Below are 16,888 nucleotides of genomic sequence, written 5' to 3' on the forward strand. Positions count from 1 at the left end.
AATTAGGCCCCTGAATAAAGGTCATAGTAGAAAAAAGAAAGACACTACTATATCTTTAAGTATTATTTTATATATGCGATATACCCAGTCCTAGGATCTCTTGTCATATCAAATATATATTTTCCAGGATTCTCTACTTCACGCCATATCAGAAGAATATGTTGAAGGAGTGGAACTTCTCTTAGAATGGGAGGAGGCAAACCATACAGAGGGAACTCCCTACGTAAGTTTTAGTAGATTCTACCATATTTGCGTAAAGTTAAGTCAAGATTTTGCCTAGTTATGGAAATAAACCTCAGGGTTATATTGTGCTGTTAATTAAATGGAAAATAAATCTCAAGGAATATTGTGCAGCTAAAAAAAGAGAAGCGACACGAAAGAAAATGGCTGGAGAAAAAAGAAATAAAAGGGAAGTAGCATAGATCGACCAATTCGAAAACCTAAAAATAATTGCTCAGTATTGTCGCAAATAATAATAAAAAAGTTAATTGAAAACCAAATTGAAAATCAATTAAGAAGGGAGTAGCAGAATAATGATATAGTGCCATGAAACTAAAATTTGTGTTTACCCAGCCCTGTTTACTTTTGATAAGTTTAAGAATGGAAAGCTAAATCATGTCTAATTATGGAAAAAATAAAAGTAATTTAATGTCAAGGTACATTTGTACTTTGGAAAACTATTAAAGCTGTTAAACACTTCGAAATCGTCTTCTTAATTCTGTCTTGCTTCGGCATTTCATTTTCATACTATCATTGCATATTTTATTGAAATAAAAAAAATTCAAGGAAAGAGGAGGTGAAGGCTATAAGATAAAAATATAAGGAATGTTTTAAGAATCTTTATTTGACTAACTGGAATCTTGAAAGAACGAGGGAGATTTTGCTCTTAACTAAGGTGTTTAATTTCATATCAGTAATGGTTAAAAGGAAAATGAGATGATGATTATAAGTAGAAAATTATGTGAATATTTTAAACTTGTATAAAATCTCATAGTAAAATCTGTTGTTGATAATTTTAAATTTTAAGAGAACCCGAGGGACTTTTCTCCCAACTAAATTTTTATATAGGAAAAAATCCTGAAATGTCAGTTCCAATCTGTATTTCGTACATAATTTAAAATACCACACTGCCTTTCCATGACGATAAATAAAAATTCCAGTAGGTATTAAAGCCTTTAATATGTAGTAATAAATTTCACAAAAATACTAGATATTTCGGTCACATATACAGTGATCGTCATCCGTAGTAATACTAAAACAATATATATATATATATATATATATATATATATATATATATATATATATATATATATATATATATATATATATATATATATATATATATATATATATATATATATATATATATATACATATATATATATATATATATATATATATATATATATATATATATATATATATATATATATATATATATATATGTATATATATATATATATATATATATATATATATATATATATATATATATATGTATAATAGAATATGTATAATGGTAAGACACTTGAAAAACAATACTGTATCGTAAATTTTTTCATTTAAAAAATACCATAAGACAGTAAAGTGTTACCTATCGATATTGCAGCATTACCCAGCAGAACTAGAACAATTCCAAACAGAAATAATAGTCATTTATTGAAACTTGAATTCAAATTCAAGATTCAAAATTTTCTATCTCCCTGTATTTTTCTTTTATTGTAGAGGGTTAAAATCAAATTTTTTAGATAAAATAGTTAGTATTCGGCTATTTCGCAAAAATTAAAAATTTATGCAAATTAAGCATATTCAGCCCTTTTGGCAGACAAGGTCACTATATGATTTGGGAAGTGAAAAAGTAGAGGCGAAAGTAAAGGAAATAAGAAACAAATGAATATATCAATATCTTTATCTAGGCTCTCATAATCTATGATATTTTTTTGGGTCGCACTAGATGGTGTCCTTTTTTTCTAAGGGACAAATTTTAGTTCCAAAACTCTGAACTGAGCCCTTGCCTGTATAGAAGAAAATTACTGTCAATCATCCATAATGGTCATTTTTTTTTTCGTTCAGAGCTGGGAAGCAGTTGACAAGGACACAGCAACATTTACGCCAGATATCACCCCTTTGGTGCTTGCAGCACATAAAGATAACTACGAAATCCTGAAAATTCTATTAGACAGAGGAGCTTCACTTCCCATGCCTCACGATGTCAGGTATTACTACTAACTATATTCCACATTTTAAAGTTATTAATCCTTGTAGGATTGCCAAAAAAACGCAATGTTCCTAGCATTGAACCTCATTTAGAGATACTGTGTAATAGATTTAATTGAGGTTCTGCATCTTTAGACGATGAGATATTTTTCTGCAGATTCCAGGACTAAGATTAAAGATGAGTCTCTTGCAAGAACAGCTTAAAAAACAAAATTTTATTACTGTTACTATTTTAACTATTAAACAAAAATCAGTTGTCACAGCTAAAGTTTCAGTTAAAAGAGGGAGGACAAGTTATATTTAGCCCAGAAATTTGTTTCTTTAATAGGAATTGTCACTATAAATGTCTCCCGATGGACTTGTTGTGGTTTGATATTTTTTAATATGTGTCACCTACACCGATATACCTTTAAGGCCGTGATTAAGTGAACTGATGGAACTCGAAAACCCTATGTTAAAATCGAAAATTTATATCTAAAGAGTACTCAAGTATTCATTGGCGGAAACATACCGCTTTTAAAATCAGGCCGTAGCTTCTTGAAGATGCTACAAAATGTTTGGTAGGTTTTGCTCTATTTCTTCTAATTGCTTAGATATCCTCGAAAATGTTTCGCTCTTTGTCATAAGTGTACTCTATGAACGATAATGCTTATAGAACAAAATCGGTATTATCATCACCAGAAGACAATAACCTGGAAGATGATTGCAACCATTTTTTGATGTATTTTCCTGTTTTCGAACAGTCTCGTAGAATATTTTCAGCTACCTGAAATTTTTAGAAGTCAAAAAGAATCGTTTCAGATCGCCGATAATACCCCTAGAGACCAGCTTGACAAGCTGGTATAATTAACCTGCTATTTCTGCCAATGAATAAGTGCTATGTGTAGGATTTTTGACAAATCGATGGTCTCTAGAGAATTGAGGGACAGAAGGCTACCCTAAATTGAGTTTTGAACCTGGATGTTTTCAAGTTCACTTAATCACTGCGTCAATTCCAGAAAGATACAAAAATGTGATTATGTCAATCCCGGAGGCGTGCATATGGTTCAATTCTATGAACCATATGCAAGAACGACGGTTAGTATTTTAATGTTCTAGATATTCAGCATATTTTGACTTTCTTGCAAAAGATTGGTACCAAGAACTGACAAACATGTTTTTAGAAGGTAAATATCAGTGTTGCGGTTTAATGTTTTTTAATATTTTGATATTAATATTGATATTCTTTTCTATTCTAGATTTTTGTCAGTTAAACAAAGCTCAAAATCACCGGATGTTTATGTTTAAGTCAGAGAAGGAAAAACTTAGTTTTGTGATCCATGAAATAAAAAAAAACCAATATTTTTTAACTGAAAGTAAGTAGCGACATTAAAACTTAAAACGAACAGAAAATTCTCCGTATATGAAAGGAGCTTTTGCCCCACTCTTTACGCTAAAGTTTAACTCTTTCTCTTAACTCTACTTTTTAAAACAGTAAAAACTTTAGCGTAAAAAGCGGGGCGTTGAGGAGGAAAAGCTCCTTTCATATTGGGAGTAATTTCTGTTCGTTTTAAGTTTTATTGTTTCTCCTTACTTTCAGTTAAAAAAAAACTTGTACTTTTGATTAATTTCTGAACGTTTTGGAATTAATGTATTTTTTTTATTTTGGCTCTCCACACATAAGTAATTGCAACAAAATCTGCATATTAATTTTTTGGCTAAATGGCTTTCTCATAGTTTTAATCGAAAGATTTTAAGAAAAAAGGAGCGAGGGAGGAGACCTAGTTGCCCTCCAATTTTTGGGTTATTTAAAAAGGCAACTAGAACTTCAATTTTTTACGAACGTTTTCATTAGTAAAAAATATACGTAACTTACAAATTAACTTACGTAACGAACTTCTATATTCGTATGTTTATATTACGCATATCTCTTTCTTTACACTAAAGCTTAAATTTTGTCCCAATCCCTTAAGAATGACCCCTGAATCACAAAGGCCGTAGAATAAATATTCGAAATTACTAAAAATACTTTAGCGTAAAGAGCGAGGTATTATGAGAAGGTTAACCCCTGATAATAATTTCTGTTCGTTTTAAGTTATAATGCTGCTCCTTACTTTCAGTTGAAAAAACTTTTCATATTTATTTTTTCATTGTTTTTTTTTTAAATAATGCTAGAAAATCCTGCGCCCTCTTCATTGAAATTCTCTTCCCCCATGAACAAATTTCTCCATGGAAAAATACTCCCACGAAACCCCCCCCTCAACTCCTCTTCCCCCAAACCAAAAAAATTCCCCCGAAAATGTCTGTACATTTATAACCATTACTATGTGTAAACACTGCTCCTTTTACAGTTCGTTACCACGAACTATTTGACTACTTCCATGGATAACGGGTGGTGTTTCGATGTTCCAGATATTCTGCATAGTTTGACTTTCTTGCAACAAAATAGTTTCAAGAACTGGCAAATATGTAAATTAGATCCTGTAAAAATGAACCAGAGCTGTACCGAGCCTCCTCATTTGCTCCCTAAGTAAAACAATCTAAATCAATTACATATTTTGTTGTTATGCCCCTTTATTCGACCAGACCGAGTCTATTCTCACTATTGGGGGTTGGAGTAACGCCTCGCTCTTTACACTAAAGTTTTTTTTACTGTTTTATAAAGATGAGTTGAGATAAAGAGTAAAAACTTTAGTGTAAAGAGCGGGGAGTTGATGAGGAAGCAGCCCCTTTCATATACGAAGTGATTTCTGTTCGTTTTAAGTTTTGATGTCGCTCCTTACTTTCAGTTAAAAAACCTTTTTTTTATTTAATTTTATAAATAATAATATGCCACAACGAAGTGGTTTCTTAAAAAATTAAGAAACCACTATTAAAGATTAGCTGCAGTAATATGATCCAGAAAATTTAGGGATAGATACATTGCACTCTTAGCCTTTATAACACCTTATTTTAAACTTAAAACCGTAATGATTGCAACGATTGAAAAAGATAAGTTTCAATTGGCTATATATACAAAGTAATACTTTGGAATTCCTTCACCGGATCCCAGACCAAAGTGTTGAGGAAGAAAAAGAAAGAGCCAGAAAAAAATATACTACTACAGTTACTACTAACAACTCAATGCAGCACTAAGCCACCCGAGGCCAACACAGCTAAACATGCTCTTCCTCCATCTCAACCATTTCAAACCCTTCCTCTTCATACCTTTCCAAGAATTTCGGATTTCCCTCAAATTTTTCCTTACGACATCCTCCCACTCATTTTGTGACGACCTAGTTTTGTTCAGTTTTAGATGCTTGGCCAACAAGACCGATCTTTAGACATCTGTCATTCTTCATCCGAAGAACGTGTCCTTGCTATCTCAACCTTTCTTTCATTATAGTTCGAGAAAGCCGGTTTGAACCATATTTCTCGTCAAGCTAACTGTTTGAGAAACGGTCGATCAGTTGAGTATCCGAAACAATCTGTAGACTAATTCTCGAGAAAGCACCTATCAAATCCTCCTCCGTCACTCGGAGTGCCACCTCTTCTGAACCATAGTTGATCACTGTTAAATTTTTTTCTTTTTACAGATGCGGATGCGATGAATGCTCGCAGTCTATGCAAGAAGATTCCTTGCGTCACTCACGATCACGCATTAACGCCTATAAAGCTTTGGCATCCCCATCATTAATTGCACTCTCAAGTAAAGATCCAATTTTAACTGCTTTTGAGCTCTGTGCTGAACTCACTCGTTTGGCTAATGTGGAGGCAGAATTTAGTGCTGATTATTTTGTAAGTAAGAGCTTCAATACTATTTGCTTCAATAATGTGGTTTAGATGGTAGCATTTAGTAATACTTTATATGGTAGGCTAATGTTTAGTAATTTTGATGTGGTAATGTTCAGTAGCAGTTGATAGGGTGGTCTTTATGTAGAATTCACTGTTGGTTATTTCATAAGCATGAACTTCACTAATGCTTTGCTAATGTGGCACTGTTGGTAGTGTTTGGTAAAAACTGATATGGTAAAGCGTGGAAATAATAGAGTTGGTAATGTTGAGCTTAGTACTGATTATTTCTTGAGTTCGAGCCTTAATAATGTTTAACTTATGTGACTGATAAGGCTTAGTTCGTATTTTTTGGTAGTAGCTTATTTGGTAACGCTGGCTAATTACTGATGTGGTAATTTTGAAAAAGATCCTAATGCTAATCGCACCCTAAACTATTTAATTAGCGGCCGGATGGTAAATCGGAATCAAGAGACTCGTAATATCATAAGCTATTGTAATACCGTAATCTACATATATAAAAATAAGTTGTCTGTGTGTGTGTGTGTGTGTCGAGTGACGTCATGTTTATGTGTCGACTGACGTCATGTTTGTTGATTGACGAAATTACACACCGGGACATCGGGATACAAATGACGACCGGGACAACGGGACATCTATATATATAAAAATAAGTTGTCTGTGTGTCGAGCGACGTCATGTTTGTGTCTCGACTGACGTCATGTTTGTTGATTGACGAAATTACACACCGGGACATCGGGACACAAATGACAACCGGGATACTGGGACATAGGGAATATAAATGACGACCGGGAGAAAGCGAGAAAGAGAAAGAAGAAAGAAGAAAGCACTCAAAGAGAAAGCGACCGGGACACAAGGAATGTTCGATTAGCAATCACCATCAACAAGGCACCGGGACACAAATGACGACCGGGACACAGGGAATATAAATGACAACAGACCGGGACACAGGAACACAAATGACGACCGGGACAAAAATGACGACCGGGACACAGGGAATATAAATGACGACCGTGACACTCAAAGAGAAATTACAGACTGGGACACCGGGACACAAATGACGACCGGGACACAGGGAAACAACAACAACGGGGACGCCGGGGGGCACTGGGGGATATATAAATGACGACAGGGACACAGGGATTGTTCGATTAGCAATCACCATCAACAAAGCTCAAGGGCAATCATTAGAATAACGAGGTATAAATGTGAATATAGATTGTTTTTCCCATGGACAATTATATGTTGCATGTTCAAGAGCCGGTAAACCTGACAATCTATTTATATGCACAGACAATGGGACAGCCAAGAATGTTGTACATTCGCAAGTTTTACGTAGTTAAATATATATATATATATATATATATATATATATATATATATATATATATATATATATATATATCTATATATATAAAAATAAGTTGTCTGTCTGTGGATCTGTGGATCAGGTGACGTCATGTTTCTGTGTCGGCTGACGTTATGAAATTAGTTGTCAGGTGACGTCATGTTTCTGTGTCGGCTGACGTCATGAAATAATACCTAGATCAACTCCTGCAGACGAAATGAATGCTTGCCTGAAAAATTCTAATTTATGGGCACACGTAAAAACATTAAAATTAACTACAAATATGCGGGTCCGATTGCAAAACGATGACTCTGGTCAAACATTTTCAGATCAATTACTGGCAATGGGAAACGGAAAGCTCCCAGTAGACTCAATTTCAGGACGTATACAACTACCTGCTGATTTCTGTAATTTAGTGACGTCCAAAAATGAATTGATTGAAAAAGTATTTCCGAATATTCTAAAAAATTATAAAAATAATAAATGGCTAAGTGAAAGAGCGATTCTCGCACCCAAAAATATAGACGTCCACGAAATCAACAATATTGTTTTGACCAAGATTCAAGACCAGGCAGTCCTTTACAAGTCAGTCGACACAGTTTTGGAACCAAATGAAGCGGTTAATTATCCATCTGAATTTTTAAATTCCATAGATCTTTCAGGGTTTCCACCACACGTGCTACAACTAAAAATAGGCGTACCAATAATAATTTTAAGAAATATAAACCCACCAAAGCTTTGCAATGGCACTCGACTTGCCGTAAAAAAACAATGGAAAACCTAATAGAGGCCACAATCTTGACAGGGCCTTTTGAGGGTGAGGCTGTTCTTATTCCTCGGATTCCCATGATTCCAACGGATCTGCCTTTTCAATTTAAAAGATTGCAATTCCCAATTCGATTAGCATTTGCAATCACCATTAACAAAGCTCAAGGTCAATCATTAGAAAAATGTGGTATTGATCTTAATACTGATTGTTTTTCCCATGGACAATTGTACGTTGCATGTTCGAGGGTCGGTAAACCTGACAATCTATTTATATGCAGCGACAATTGGACAGCGAAGAATGTTGTATATTCGCAAGTTTTACGCAGTTAATTTGTATTTTGGAACCAAATGAAGCGGTTAATTATCCATCTGAATTTTTAAATTCCATAGGTCCTTCAGGGTTTCCACCACACGTGCTACAACTAAAAATAGGCGTACCAATAATACTTTTAAGAAATATCAACCCACCAAAGCTTTGCAATGGCACGCGACTTGCCGTAAAAAAAAACAATGGAAAACCTAATAGAGGCCACAATCTTGACAGGGCCTTATGAGGGTGAGGCTGTTCTTATTCCTCGCATTCCCATGATTCCAACGGATCTGCTTTTTCAATTTAAAAGATTGCAATTCCCAATTCGATTAGCATTTGCAGCCACCATCAACAAAGCTCAAGGGCAATCACTAGAAAAATGCGGTATAGATCTTAATACAGATTGCTTTACCAATGTACAATTGTATGTTGCATCTTTGAGGGTCGGTAAACCTGACAATCTATTTATACGCACAGACAATGGGACAGCGAAGACTGTTGTATATTCACAAGTTTTACGTAGTTAATTTGTATTGTATCTATCTATCTATCTATCTATATAAAAACGAGTTGTGTGTATGCATGTTTGTTTGTTTGTAAAAAGAGCGTTTGCATATGACGTCATTATTAGTACATACGGCTTTGTATATGGACAGACAATGGGAAAGCCAAGAATGTTGTATATTCGTAATTTTTACGTAGTTTGAAACACATATATAAATCTATCTATATTCACAGGTGGGACACAGGGACACAACTACAATGGCGCGTAACTAATATGGCGCGTAACGACTTACGCGCGCGGGGGGGATTGGGGGGCGCGAAGCGCCACCCCAACAGCTAGTATATATATATATATATATATATATATATGATGCAACGATTTTATTTTGTAGTTTAACTTTCTGTAGAAAGTACTACAATTAAAAAAAAATATATATTGCTAAAACTTGAACTCTGTTTTTGATAAATATCGAAATAGTGACTCTATTTAAGCATATAATTGCTAAGATTTGATGCGGCAATTTCCATACAATGGTCAACTTATATAGCTGCTTACTATTAAAAGAGTTAGTCAAATAACAACAAAATAGTCGCTTTTGCTTGAGAGTATTGTTTTTTTTTCCTTTTTTTTATTGTTATTATCACTCAAAAGTTTATTGTTGCAACTTTGATATTTAATGTTCAGCACAATGTCAACTTACAACTTTTATTGTTTTAAAAGTTTTTATTGTTTTAAAAAGTAGAGTTGTGAGAAAGAGTCGAACTTTAGCGTAAAGAGCGAGACATTTAGGAGAGGACAGCCCTTTCACATACGGAATAATTTATGTCCGTTTTAAGTTTTAATGTCCCTCCTTACTTGCAGTCAAAAAAAATATTTCATATTTCAATAAGGTTATCAAATTGAAAATTTAGGGAATAATGCGGGGAATGTTGCACTAAATCAAAAGACACTAGATGCATCCAAGTTGTCAAAAGGGTGTACCTGGGTGTATCTATGTTGATCTTGGGAATGGCTATGGGTATCAAGTCGAACCTTTCGTGGATTACTAAGGGGGGATTGAACAAAATATTATACCCATTATATGCATCCAGGTTGTCAAAAGCGGCAGTATTTCAAGAACAGCTAAGAAAGGGTATCAAGTTGAAACACTCAGAGAGTTTTAAGCGGGATGTTGAACTTGAAGACACAATTTGTATCCCAGATGTTAATTGGCGGGCTGCACTATCTCATGAATGGCTAATATTTTAAGTTGAAACTATCAGGAAAAATGGACGAGATTTTGAACTAAATCAAAAGACACCATTGGCGTTCTGATTGTTAAAATGAAAGCTTCTGCAATATCTCACGGAAAATGAAGGATATTAAGTTCAAACCTTCGGAGAATATTGAGGGAATTTTGAATTTAATCAGTGTTCAGCTATTTTCATTCTAGTTGTAGGCGCAATATAACAGGGTCACCTAGTCGTATTTGTTGAAACTTTCAGGGGATACTGAGCTAAATCAAAAGATGTTATGTGCATCCATCTTGTTGAAATGGTGTGTACAATAGGTTAAATATATCAGGAACAGTCAAGGGTATTAAGTTGAAACAATATTGAGGGGAATTTTCAACTCGATTGATTTACAATATGTACATCCCGGTGGTACAAAAAGGGTATCTGCAATATCTTAGGGGCGACTAATGGCATTTATTTGAAAATTTTAGGAAACGTTGAGGGGATGTTTAAATTAAATAGAAGGTTTTAATTAGAACTTATGCTTTAAATTTCCATATTTCAATTTTGAAGCCGAAGACGTGAAAACTGGAGAAATACTCATTACAAACTAATGAAAAACTTTGGAAATCAAAAATTATTTTTTGTTAAACTTTCCCAAAAGAAGTTTAAAAAAAAAGGTTAGAGCCATATTAAACTTAAAACCATTAAAAACAAAGTTCTAGAATAATTCAAACTTAAAAAGACCAGAAACTACTATTAAAGAATAAATGAAAACCAGAACGAACAGAAACAAAAATAAAGACAGTACGAAATATAAAGATAACAAATACCGATATAAATATATAAATAAATATTTTATTGATTTTATTATCTAAAAAGTATTTGATTCAGATGATTATAGAAAAGAACCCTTGTATAGTGTACCAGTTGAGTACATTAAAATGATTAGTCCTTTACACTAAAGTATTATTGCTGCGGCAGAAGAAGGAATTGAGGCTAATAGTTGTCCTGTGTAGAATCAGGAGTCACATAGAAACGTTCTCTTCGTCTCCAGTTGCACTCTCTGTTTTAATGAACTATGTTCTAAACACCAAAATATAGGCTATGAGATTAAGAGGTATTAAATAGGAAGTTAAAATTCTCCTAGACTTAGATAACTTAGAGGATTTGAATGTCCTATATAATAAGATGTGGGAGGAAATCCATAAATTTATCGCGGTCTTGAGAAAACAAAACATAAGGATATACCTCAAAATAATGTAAGAAGACCAAGTGAGCTAAACTAGGAATAAATGAGGGTAATGATATCACCAATAAATTTACCGAGTGGAAAACCACTCGCTTAGGCAATACTTATCGTTTGGCAATTGTGATTTAGGATTCTGGGTGCACTGAAGGCATAGAAAGTAGAATAGTTAATGCACGGAATGTATTTTACCAGCTAAAATAAGTCTAAAAGAAAAAAAAACAATTTGTCCTAGAATTAAGACTTGAATGACAGGAGCCACGCTAGTGACTGTTGTTGGGTTTTGTTCCTAAATGCGAGTGACTCAAAACCTTGAGAAACATATGATACACGAGTAGAAAAACGGGATATACGATTTACAGACAAATTGTCTGAATATATACCAAATTTGTACTTTAGAAAAGCTACTAGGGCCAAACTAAAAGTAGTCCGCCCTACAATAGAGTGGGAAACCGTACTATGAGAAAGAAGAATTAGGAGCTTCGAGGGAGGGAGTAAAGAGTGAAACTCAAAACAAGATGGGATTAAGGAGAAGCTTGATCGGCCGTGTTTGTCTTCGGAGACTTGATCTGTGTCGAGCATTCAGTAGTAGCACCAGTAATAGCATTACTGTTCTATGGTTTGATGTAGACTTTCTCTCTCTCTCTCTCTCTCTCTCCCCTCTCTCTCTCTCTCTCTCTCTCTCTCTCTCTCTCTCTCTCTCTCTCTCTCTCTCTCTCTCTCTCTCTCTCTCTCTCTATCCTCTCTTTCAAAATTTTCTCTCTGTTGCTTTTCTTACTCTTTTTACGGAAAGTTGTATACAGCATACTTTATATTGGTTTCTCTTATTTTGCATTTTAAATACATACCCATATGTCTCAACCATTCCAACAACTAAACCAGACATTCAGGATCATCATCTTGCTTTTTAATCTTTGAGTTAATAGAATTTGGTTTTTATTACCGACATTTCATGTGCTTGCTATTGAAGTATAATGTTATAATTTTTCACAAGTATATACAAACGTTTCTACATTTGCCTATCTGTGTTCCTGTTGATTACCATGATTTTTGGTATTCGAACTATATTTTTACCTTTTAAGTGTTTGAATTCGTGTATATAATATTCAACAATTTCAGGATCTAGCCCGTCGAACAGAAGCATTTGCAACAGAGCTTCTTGATCATGCTCGTACGTCCCGGGAGCTTGAGATCATCCTCAACTTTTCACCTGGACAATCTTGGGAGCCAGGAGACCGTCAGACCCTTGACAGACTGAAACTGGCGATCAAGCGTGACCAGAAACAGGTAATGAAGCAATAAGGCACGGGAGTCAGTTCTGGACTGAATAAAAGTTCAACATTGCTGAGCTTCCAACGAATCAGGTTCAAAATTCAATGTTCTAAGACCAGGTCAAGTATTTGAACGCCACTTTTGACTCCTGGTAACTTTGTCTTAGTTGACTAAAGATATTGCTTAATGACACTTTTATAAGGCTTTAGAAATTTGTTTATTCTTTAATAAACAAAAATATTATTCCTGCAACAGAGTGTTATAGTTTTTGAAATATGATGCCCAAATCATCTTAAAGGTGTCACTGGTTTGACCTTAAAAAAAAGAAAAAAATCCGTCAATATTTTTCGCTTTTCCCCAATCTTCTATTTTGCCCAGCTTTGATATACGAAAATATATTCTTTGAGACTAAAAGACTGAATATACATCCTTTTGACAATTCTATGCTAATTAGTTATCTCGATATTAATGTCTAATAGAATCGTCGCCATATCCTGTAAAAAATTTTGATTTGCGGAAAAAATGGCGGAAATCTGCGCTTTGCTGTGGTCGGTCTCATTTCTTATTTACAAATTGGGCCTAGAACTGTAAATTGCCATCTGAATAAAGTCCCTGATCTTAATGAACTGATCAGTCCCTGATCTTAATGAATTGATCAGTCCCTGATCAGAAGACTGATCAGTCCCTGATCAGACGACTGATCTGAAGATCAGTCATCTGATCTTAATGTCTAATAGAATTGTCGCCATGTCGTATAAAAAATTTTGCTTTGCGGGAAAAATGGCGGAAATCTGCGCTTTGCTGTGGTTGCTCTCATTTCTTATTTAAAAATTGGGCCTAGAACTGTAATTTTCCATCTGAATAAAGTCCCATATTTGTTGATAGTAGCTTTAAGGCTCACAGGTATGTTGAATTATATCGTATAGTATTCATATTGATAACATCCCCTTTCTAAAATTATATAAATTTTGCTTTTGGTCAGTAAATCTAAAATTAATTAATGTTACAAGGTTAGAATCGTGTCAAAATTAGATTCTGATAATGCATATATTGTAATGTAAATTTGAATTTTTTGAATCTCGATTTCTATTTACAACTTTTGCCTTTAAATTTTAGCCCATGATCAGACCTATTTGATACAAGTTTCTCTTCAATTTCAGAAAGACTGCTATCTCCTCAGCCCCCTGCTGCCCACGTTCAAGTTAAATTTTGGTTGATAGTGCTTCGAGAATATTAAAAATCTCTTACAATAGTTTAGCCTAAAGCATTTTTCAGACAGGGGAGGTGGAAGTTAACATCAAAAAGAACTTGAGGCTTTCATTTTTAAATTTTGGAAGGAAGGGAGTCTTTTAACAAATGTTATTCTTGTAGGGTGTCCCTACCACTTACCCTTCTATGAAGATAAGATTATAATAATAATAATAATAAAGGTACACATTAGGTATTTCTGCAATGAGAAAGGATCTTTTACCCAACAGCTCAAATATGCCAGGCTTGGTAAAAAATATGTCTCTTAATGAAGGGACGACCCTCCCCCATATTTCTCTGGAGGACCTGTTGCACTAATTTAGAAAATGCGAAACAAAAATTCACTTTTGAGGGTTCATCCCCACTCCCACAAAAATATCAATCAATCATTTTCCCTAATACTTTATTTACAGCTAAGCGCGCCTCCTATAAATTTATGGCAGTGCCATTACTTCTGAAACTGCGAGGCTGCATTAATAGCTTCTTAATATTTCTAAGTCATTTGGCTATCTCTGAAACTTAACTCGTTAAGATGGCTTTCCATAGGCGTAAATTGTTTTTTTTTTGCACCACAAAATCGAAGAAATCACCTATTTCTATTGCTGTTTGCTATGTTCCCATTAACATGATTCCTATTTTAAAATTCTACCCTCACTGGTTGGTTATGATTACCGTTGGAAAAAAATAAAACAATGAAGAAATAGCTATCCAAGATCATTCTTCTGAAGAAAAAACTAAATTGTTTAGTTTAGTGGAAAGAGTTTTGGAAACCTTTACAATAGAATCCTCTGATGCATTGAATTTGATGGTATTATTTTAATTAAGATCCTTACCGTTTAAGATAAAATTTTTCAAAATTTATATATTTGTTACGGGTAATTTTTTTTTGGTCTAGCATGGATTAGATTTTATTAATAGTTTATTCGTTTTCACTACTTTCCGTTAAATATTACCTTTTAATTCCGATGGGTTAAGAAAGATTTCAATTTCAACTGTCTATTTAGTTTTCAGCAAAGCGCTAGTGACTATTTCTCACCCTGCCAATTAAGAACTAATAAATTAAATACATAAATATGTATAGCCTAATGTCCATTAACATGGAAATTTTTTTATGCAGCATTAGATTGTTGCTTGCCAGATTTCAAATGGGAGGGAGGGATCAGCGGGTCACTGCTTGAGGGAGGGGTATCATATTCCTCAGAAATTACGTTTTGCGGACTAAGTCTCTCTGTTTTCATGGAAAATATTTCAGGTCAATTTAGTGGGAGAGTCGGAGAAGTGATTTACTCGTAGGCCTACTCTCCCTTGCGCTGATGAAATTCATTTAGGTTTCACGTTAAGAATAGTTGCTAAAGGGGAAGTAGGTCGCATCATCCCATGTAATTGTGCTAGATGTTAAATATTTGACTGTATATTCATTTTATTAATTAAATAGTCTGGGAATTGACCAGGAGAATAAATTTCACAGGAAAGATTGCTGGAAAATATTTGGAGTTTGTGTGAGGCCTTAAAAGTATATTTGAGGCCTAAACTCTAGAAATTTTTGTAAGAAATCCCTCAAATCAATCTTTGTCAAGCGTAGAGAGCTATACATTTAGGGGGCATATTCGGACCGATTGTCAAGAATGTTTAATGAAATGAAGGGATAGAAGGTCCTGCTCTTGCCGAAATATTTTGTTAAGAGGAGAGAACAGGATGTCACTTTGTCCAAAACTGGTAAGTCGCAGTTTTAAGATTCATGTTTTGGTCTTTTAGACCTCCTTGTTCAGAATTCAAATTTAATTTACTGAAATAGTATCTTAAAAAGACCAATTTTAAAATAATTACATTTTTGACAATTTAATTTTATTTCATTTTCAGATAATTTAATTTTAAGATAACAGAAAATAACATAAAAACTTTAAACAAACAGAAATCAGAGGTAGTGCTCTAGTATCACCACTGTAAAGAGCCATAAGACTTGAATGTATTATTTTTTCAAAGCCAATCAATATGGACAGATTTGATCGTGTAAATTATGGAGGGGGTTCATTAGATTGGAAATTAAAAGTTCTCTTACTCTTTTCCAGAGTAAAAAGTGACTGGAGGGCAACCAGCCCCCTTTCCACGCCTTTTCCCCAAATACATCCGACCTAATTTTGAGATAGCCATTTTGTTCAAAATAGTCCAAAAGTAAAATTACTAAGTTTCAGGTTTGACATAAAACCCTGCACCTGTGGGACAAGCGCTGTAAGTTATGCAAGTTGCCTGTTTTTGAAATAAAATTTTTTCTTTGGGAAATGGGGGTATGTTTCATCCTGGGTCCTCAAAGTGGGTTAGGGCGTTAAAGTGTTACTTTGAGGAAATGTTGACACCAAACACAATTAAAAGACACTGTTTGCCTAATGTTTGTCAAAGTGACATATCAGTAATACATAACAAACAGCTGAGGGTATTAATTTGGAACTTTCAAGGCCACTACTACCACAACTGCTACTGTAACTGTAACCACGACTACTTGTGACTGTGACTAAGATGACTTTTGACGGCGATCAAATAAAAAAAAACTAACTGCAAGTAAGGAGCGATATTAAAACTTAAAACGAACAGAAATTATTCCGTATGTGAAAGGGGTTGTCCCCTTCTCAGTGCCTCGCTCTTTACGCTAAAGTTCGCCCTTTTGTCACAGTTCTACTTTTTTTTAAATAAAAAGCTTTAGCGTTGAGGAGGAGACATCCTCTTTCATATACGGAATAATTTCTGTTCGTTTGAAGCTTTAATATCGCTCCTTACTTGCAGTAAAAAAAAACTCGTTTTTTTATTCAATTTCTGAACATTTTTTAATTATTCATGTGCTCACCGCACATGAATAATTAAAGCGAAATTTGCATCTAAATTTTTTTTGGGGGGGGGGCTAAATGGATTTCTCAAAGTTTTGATTGGATGATTTTGATAAGAAAGGGGGTAGGAGAGGAGGCCTAGTTGCACTCCAATTATTGGTTAC

The 16,888-nt window shown here is 34.2% G+C and overlaps 1 protein-coding gene across 1 annotated transcript in view; it reads left to right on the forward strand.

Moving 5' to 3' along the window:
* Window positions 1-16,888, forward strand: part of LOC136037515 (transient receptor potential protein-like) — a 90,936-nt gene that overhangs the window by 25,203 nt on the left and 48,845 nt on the right. The window contains exons 4-7 of the mRNA XM_065720239.1: window positions 128-223; window positions 2,077-2,219; window positions 5,775-5,976; window positions 12,505-12,672. Coding sequence (XP_065576311.1) covers window positions 128-223; window positions 2,077-2,219; window positions 5,775-5,976; window positions 12,505-12,672 — 609 coding nt within the window. The remainder of the gene's footprint in view (window positions 1-127; window positions 224-2,076; window positions 2,220-5,774; window positions 5,977-12,504; window positions 12,673-16,888) is intronic.

The sequence above is a fragment of the Artemia franciscana genome, chromosome 2 (genome assembly GCF_032884065.1).
Source record: "Artemia franciscana chromosome 2, ASM3288406v1, whole genome shotgun sequence".
Lineage (NCBI taxonomy): Eukaryota > Metazoa > Arthropoda > Branchiopoda > Anostraca > Artemiidae > Artemia > Artemia franciscana.